The 7,247-nt window shown below is 42.5% G+C and overlaps 1 protein-coding gene across 3 annotated transcripts in view; it reads left to right on the top strand.

Annotated features, from left to right (window-relative positions):
* The window catches only part of SVIL (supervillin), a 122,619-nt gene that overhangs the window by 51,995 nt on the left and 63,377 nt on the right, over positions 1–7,247 (top strand). For 2 of the 3 annotated variants that reach the window (XM_077771714.1, XM_077771713.1), the window contains 2 exons: positions 6,572–6,606; positions 7,154–7,215. In XM_077771714.1, the coding sequence (XP_077627840.1) occupies positions 6,572–6,606; positions 7,154–7,215 (97 nt within the window). Of the gene's footprint in view, positions 1–1,920; positions 2,002–4,442; positions 5,340–5,696; positions 5,868–6,571; positions 6,607–7,153; positions 7,216–7,247 lie in introns of all 3 variants that reach the window. The other variant, XM_077771715.1, reaches the window with a different exon arrangement.

Genomic DNA, 7,247 nt, shown 5'->3' with positions numbered 1-7,247 from the left:
CTCCCTCCCTCCCTTCCTCCCTTCCTCCCTCCCTCTGCCCCTCCCTTCCTCTTGCTCTCTTTCTCTATCAAAATAAAAAAAATAAACTTTCAAAAATAAAAATAAAAGAATACCTCCTAGGGTTGTTATGGGGATGATCATTCAACAGTTCATCCATCCCACAAATATTTATCGAGACCTGCTGATGATCCCACATCCCATAAATATTTATCTGGGTGCTGATGATATAAAAGTCTTCTCTTAAGAAGCTCATCTCCCCCTAGTGAATCTTTCTCCCCTAAGAGAAAGACAGAAAATGAATAAATAAATGAACATCATATAATCCTAAGAAAAGGGAGATTGGGCTGATCGGTTTGGATGTAGAAAGACAAGGGGATGTCCAAGCCTAGAACAGGACAGATTTCAGTGGTCACAGGAAAAGGTACACTAGTGGTTACAGACTGGTTCTGGCCCATCAGCTTAAACTAAAACTTGAACTAAAATGGTTTTAGAAAATCCAGATCACTTTATTACACTGCCATTCTATTTTCCTGGAAATTGCTTTGAGCTCAAATGTGTTTCCCACCTAGTACTCAAGAACTCTCACAAATAAGTTGTGGTTTGGGGCTGGTAAACATTTTAACTAGCATGGGGAATTTCCTTTTTCTCTTTCTTTTTAAAAAAAAAAAATCTTTTTTAGAGAGAGCGGGGAAGAAGGGCAGAGAGAGAGAGAGTGGAAATTTGAAGCAGCCCCCATACGCACTGTGGAGCCCAACACGGGGCTTGATCCCATGACCCTGGGATCATGACTTGAGTGAAGATCAAGAGTTGAATGCTCAACCCACTGGGCCATCAAGGTGCCCCTCCCTTTTCTCTTTCTACATTGTTAGGTGACACAAATCAGTAGTTTGACTGCTCCTCTTGTGACTTGCTTTACATGGTTACCACAGGGCATTTCTGACCTGTTTTAAAATACCTTCAGGGGCACCCGGGTGGCTCAGTCAGTTAAGCGATCGACTTCGGCTCAGGTCATGATCTCACAGTTCGTTGGTTCGAGCCTGCATCAGGCTCCATGTTGACAGCTAGCTCAGAGCCTGGAGCCTGCTTCGGATTCTGTATCTCCCTTTCTCTCTAACCCTCCCCTGCTCACACTGCCTCTCTCTCTCTCTCAGAAATAAATAAAATATTTAAAAAAATAAAAAGTAAATAAAATATCTTCAGCATGGCATAATGTCTTCATCGCATTGAACTTGGTGTAATATCCTTGATGTGTTAAGGAATGAATGTGTAAATCATATGTTATCTTGCCTACCACGGTGTAAGTTTTTCAATGGCTGGGATGATGCCTGATTCACCTTTGTTACTTTTCAGAGCCCAAGTCCAGTGCTTCCTACATAGTAGGAACTCAATGAACGTTTATTGAATTGGCCTGAATTAGTATTGGTAGTTGTTAATGTTGGTTGCATTATTCAGTGACAAATATAAAAGGAGAATGTCTAAGAGCAATTAAAGATGTGATCTTATTGGATTTCTTTTTACTTCTTTCTTTTATTTGATATGTGTTGTTTTATACGGATACTATTTTTATATTTGGCTATTTACCAATATACCTTAACAAAACTTATAGATGATAAATTGACCTTTCACCCTGCTTCTTACAAGAAAATCATCTGGTATTTATGGGGACAGTTGTGACTGTAATAGACTCCTAATACTTGCAAACTACTTGAAAAACGTTTTATATGGTGGCTTTGCATAGACTATTTCTTCTGTCCATTGTGAAATAAATACAAACCCCGTTACAAAACGCGCCTATCCATTTTCTAAAGCCAAGATTATTCTTTACTGAACAAAACCCAACCTTTATGTTTTAAATTATGATTGTATGCATGTTGACATTGAATAGACATTATCTGAAGTTTTGTCTTTTATACATGATAGTACCGGGAAACCCAAATATGAGTGGTTTCTCCAGAAAGATTCCGAAGGGGACACACCTTCTCTTATCAACTGGCCTTCCAGGTATACCCCAAGTTGAAACTCTCACCTTCTGTGTAGTAAGTGCTGCTACTTCCCCTGCTGACTCGCCCTGCTTTTCTACCCATGACCGAACTCTAACTCTCTTCTTGCCCTCGGTTAATGGGGGTGCATTTGAAAGTTGTGTGTTCATAAGGGGCTGCAGGAAGTTGTTACTTTTTGATCGTTCGCTTTTCTCCTCCGGTCGCCCTTAACCCCTGCTAATAATATTTCTCTCTCTTGTTTCCCCGTTTCTGAACATCTTTTTGATTACACTTCTTGCTTCTCTCCTGTCTCACCGCCCAACATACTATCAAGTGGGGGCAGTAGTGAGCACTGAGCTGCTGTCCTCTCAAGTCATACTAACTAACCAGCTAGTGTGGCATTGTCAACACCCGCTCCGCTCAGCACTCCCAACCTCCTGCTTTTCATGTCCCCTCCTCTCCAAGCCAGTAGTTAATTCTCCACAGTTGTACTGGGGGCATTGTGGTTTTAAAGGCAGACAAAAAAAAAAAAAAAAAGTTTCATTTCATTGTTAAGGTTGGGGGCAGGGAGAGGCAGAAGGAGTAAGAATGAATAAGCCACTGGCAGGACAAAGCACCCATATACTGAGTTTCTAACAGTCACTTTGTCCTCAGCTGAGGACAACATTCAGATTGTCTCTGATTAGAGGGACACATTCCACAGGAGAACTTGAACCACATTTTAGTCTTGTTTTGACTAACAAAAGCTTATAAATATGAAAACCTCCAACACTGCCTAGACTCTGGGAAAAATAACTCAGAGTGCTTTTCTTTCCCCTCCTCCTGAATAGTTCATGATAACTTCCTTTTATATGTGTACTTGACTTTTTTTTAATGAAATATACATAGGTATCCTGCATCAGTGTTGGAAAACATGTAGGAGTTTGTATCAAATTTAACGGGGTGCATTTGTCATTTAAGGAAATATTCTCTTCTAAAACCAACTATCGTAATTATTTTTGCTGACTGATCTTTAGTAAATGAAGGTTTAGATTCTCTAAGAAATCACTTTTCCCACTGGAAAAGTGTGTTTTATTTTTTCAAGATGATTATCAATCATTCTTCAACAGCTTCAGTGGTCTCTCTCACTACATGGTTTTGCAAAAAGTACAAATAAGTACGAACTAACCTATTAAGTGTTTGCTCTTTGTTCAGCACTAAGTCATCCATATGCTTTGTAAACATAACATTACATTTTGTCACTACTATTTCCAGTTAAAGAGTAGGGTAACTGAGGCAGGAAAGTTGCCTGAGACCACCCAGCTACAATTGGCTGAGCCAGTTTCTTTTTTTTTTTTAGTTTTTTTTAATGTTTTTATTTATTTCTAGGAGAGAGAGAGAGAGACAGTGTGAGCAGGGGAGGGTCAGAGAGAGAGGGAGTCACAGACTGAAACAGGCTCCAGGCTCTGAGCTGGCTGTCAGCACAGAGCCCGACGCGGGGCTCGAACCCACGAACCGTGAGATCATGACCTAAGCGAAAGTCGGACGCTTAACCGACTAAGCCACCCAGGCGCCCCTGGCTGAGCCAGTTTTGAACAGAGCCCTTGGCTCCTTTGCTTCTGCTGTAATAGGAAAAGCTCTGAGGCTTTTTAAAATGGATTTCAGTTTTCTGCTCTCAGATATTTAAATAGCTGGAGAAACCACCAGAGCAGTCCCTTTTTAGATTCCCTTTTAAACTAAGGGCCTAATAGCAATTCCAAAGAGGAGAAAACCCCCCATTTCTTAGTTCTTTCAACGAATACCTTTTCTCTAACATTCTTCTTGGTGCTACAATTATTCGTAGCAGTGATGTCCAAACTGGTCACAGGTCTTAGGAATGAATGAATGTAGTCCACCTTGCATGAAAAAGCTTGTGAATGTTTAGTTGAGCGCTTGAAAGGGGTGATTGTTTGTTGTATCTTGACTCAGTAAAAAAAAAATAATAATAATAATAACAAATGCTCTTTCATTTCTGGGAGACAGTGAAATTGCATTTGGTCAATAGGTATACATCTGCCTGGAAACTCCCCCCATAGCCCATATATAACACCGGTACATGTGGAGAGTTTACTGATTCCCAGCACCAGCCTGAGTATGTTCTCACACATACTGGTGTGTATACTAATGGATTTTCCCGTGGCTTCTTGTCATTCATGTAGTCAGAAGGCATCCATTCTCACCCAGGATGGCACCTGGGTGAGAGGTGGGACCTCTCAGCTTTCGAGAGGGCATAGTTTGGCATCATGCTGGCATTTGGAAACTCAACTCAAACTTGTTCATCTGACAGGTGATAGTTTTCTGACATTAACCACCAGAAATGCATTGTCACGGTGGTTCTGTCTCTGGGTGGCTTTCCGTTCCCTGGCAGTCTGTGATCCACGCATGCTTTCTTCCCGTTTAGCAGTGACTGTACTTTGCAACTTAAATCCTTTTTCTTTCTTAAAGAGTTAAGGTTAGAGAAAAATTGGTGAAAGAGGAGAGTGCTCGCAACAGCCCTGAACTCGCCTCAGAGCCCTTGACTCAGAGGAGACATCAGCCAGTGCCTGTCCAGTGCTGGTCTTTTCAGTCCGAAAATTCGGCCTTTGATAGGGTCTCAAGCAAGGCAGCTGGCTCCGCACGACAGCCGATCCGCGGTTACGTCCAACAGGTGGACCCCATTCACACGACCAAGCTGGTGACCTCAGAGATCCCAGAAAATGTATCTGAATGCAGCTGGGGAGGGGCAGCCACCCAGAGTGTCAGAAAGCCTCCCAGCTTGACGGTTCTAGAAAGTGAGAGAAGAGATACTCCGGTTCTTCATATTTGTGAATCAAAAGCAGAGGAAGATGAGCTCTTTTCCGAAGCTCTCGAGACAAGCAGGAACACACTTTTGGCTTTGGAGGATCACGGGCTTGCAAGAGGCCATGAAGACCCCTCTGGAAATGGAGACGTTGGCAAGCCCGTGGTTAGCACAGCCAACTTAGAGCGTCAGAAGGAACCAGAAAGCCTGTCACCCCCACCTCACATTCAGCAACAACCCACTGAGAGAATGGGCAGACAAGAAGTGGATTTATATGTTCAGAGCGAGCCTGTGTCCCAAAATGCCAGGGTGACGGGCCATAAAAAGGAAATGCTTACAAAGAAGCGCAAGGTCCTCACCCGCTCCCTGTCTGACTACACGGGCCCCCCTCAGCTGCAGGCCCTGAAATGTAAGGACCCCGCTTCAGCGCCAGAACAGGGGCCACAGAGTTCCAAAGCCGAAGGGCCCTCCACTGAAGTTGGCATGCTGGACACAAAGGTCTCTGTCGCCCAGCTCCGAAATGCGTTTCTGGAGTCTGTCAATGCCAGCAAGAAACGCGAACTGTAGGTGATGTTTCAGACGTCCTTCTGATGTGTCACTTGCACGTCCTTGGCAGATTTATTCACCTCTCAACTTGTGTGGTGCCCTGCATTGAGTCACGTTAGCTTAGCTCACCAGTGTGCAGGGCAGACCATACAGGAAATGGCTCAAAAACTACCATTCTGCTTCTGCCTACTAATGGGGAGCTGCAGTTTTGGGTTGCTGGAATGTTCCACCTCCTTTCCATGCATGGTCGGGGCATGCAGTGGGATTTGGTGGTGTCTGGGCCTTGCCTCACTGAGATGCATAAACCTTTCCTTTATTCTCTCTCTCTGTCTCTCGTTTCCCTTCTGTATACTCCCTCCCAATGATTCTAAAAGCAAACCCCGGGCTGAGAGGTCAGCTGAAGGAGCTGGCTTGCCTACCGGTGTGGAATGGGAGAGAGGGTCCCGGAAACCAAGACGCTATTTTTCTCCTGGTGAAAGTAGAAAAACTTCCGAGAGATTTAGAACTCAACCTATAACCTCAGCAGAACGAAAGGAATCAGATAGGTAGGCATGTGTGCGTGTAGTTCTACAGTCTAGGAACGTAAAAGCCATCGTACAGGATTTTCACCTCAGTGATGGTCCTGGTGCTGTGTCAGATGGGATCTGATGATTCTATAATTCTTCCATCTAATCCTTAAGAGATATTTAGACATGTATTTTTAAAGAATGCTGCCCAGAAGAACAGTATCACAATAACAGATTTACCCTGCATTTAGACGGTAAGAAGTGAGACACATTATTTTTCTTCATTTAATGTTTTTCGTTTTTATGCCCTTGTTAAAGTAGAATCTGCAGTGGGTATTCACCGACTTTTCCAGGGCAAGTAAATAGGGGTTTTATATTCCTCTTATAAATATCTGTCTACTTGTCATGTTGAGTTTTCTACGACTGTATGTTTGTGCTTAGAAATAATAAGGTTTGTCTGAACAGTAATCAGTCATGTTTCATAAGTCCCACTCCATTTTGGTTTGCCTCCACACGGTGTACACCTGGCTGGGTTGTGTGCACATGCACCCCACTGTGTCCATTAACAACTGTCACTGCGTGTTCACGACGAGAGTTGCTAGCAAGATGATATTCTTTAAAAGAGCGCAACAGAATTTTTACTTTTATTTTTACTTTTACTTCTAATCTGATGTTTTTCATTTGGATCTTCTATTCCCACCGGCTAATTTTTTGTCATTTTTATTTGCTAATGTCTTTCCCAGGTCCGCTTTGCATTCAGAATTGCCAACTGCTGAGGGCAAGTATCTGTTTTCCTTTTGTCACTTTTCTATCATGTCACCCAGACTAGATTTACGTAAGATTTCACTTTCTTGACAGGATGAGATTTTGGAGCTTACCGATTTCTTTTCTGCAGGCTTTCTTTCTGTGAATATATTAAAACCTAGCTGAGATTCTCAAATGAGAACCGTAGAATGAATAATACTAAAACAACTATTTTGCTTCTTTAGAAGCAGGCTTTTGTTGTTAATTTCTTATTACTATTTAACAATAAAGAAGAGAAGTTCGTTTCATAAAAATCTATTCTCAAACCTCAATTGTTCAAATATTAGAATAGAAAATTCCTGTCCAGACAGAGTTTTATCTGATTAAGTGCAGTAGAAATTAGTACCTTTTCACTGAGCAGAAGAATGGGATCCCTCCAAGGGGAAATACTACCAAGTGGAATTTTGGGTACGTCCATCCTTCTATTCAAAGGATTTCCAAGTCAGCCTTGGGAAACTTTTCGGAGATTTCACCTCCATTTTTCTCACCATGTTCGGTGTTTATTTTGTGGCTTTTTACAGATGAAGAAAAGGTAGATGAACGAGCCAAGCTGAGTGTTGCTGCCAAGAGGCTGCTTTTCAGGGTAAGGTGTGCTGACGTGCTTGAGGAGAATGT

The sequence above is a fragment of the Crocuta crocuta genome, unplaced genomic scaffold (assembly GCF_008692635.1).
Source record: "Crocuta crocuta isolate KB4526 unplaced genomic scaffold, BGI_CrCroc_1.0 scaffold457, whole genome shotgun sequence".
NCBI classification, from domain to species: Eukaryota; Metazoa; Chordata; class Mammalia; order Carnivora; family Hyaenidae; genus Crocuta; species Crocuta crocuta.
The sequence above is the reverse complement of the archived record's forward strand: the minus strand, read 5'-3'. Positions and strand labels throughout refer to the sequence as shown.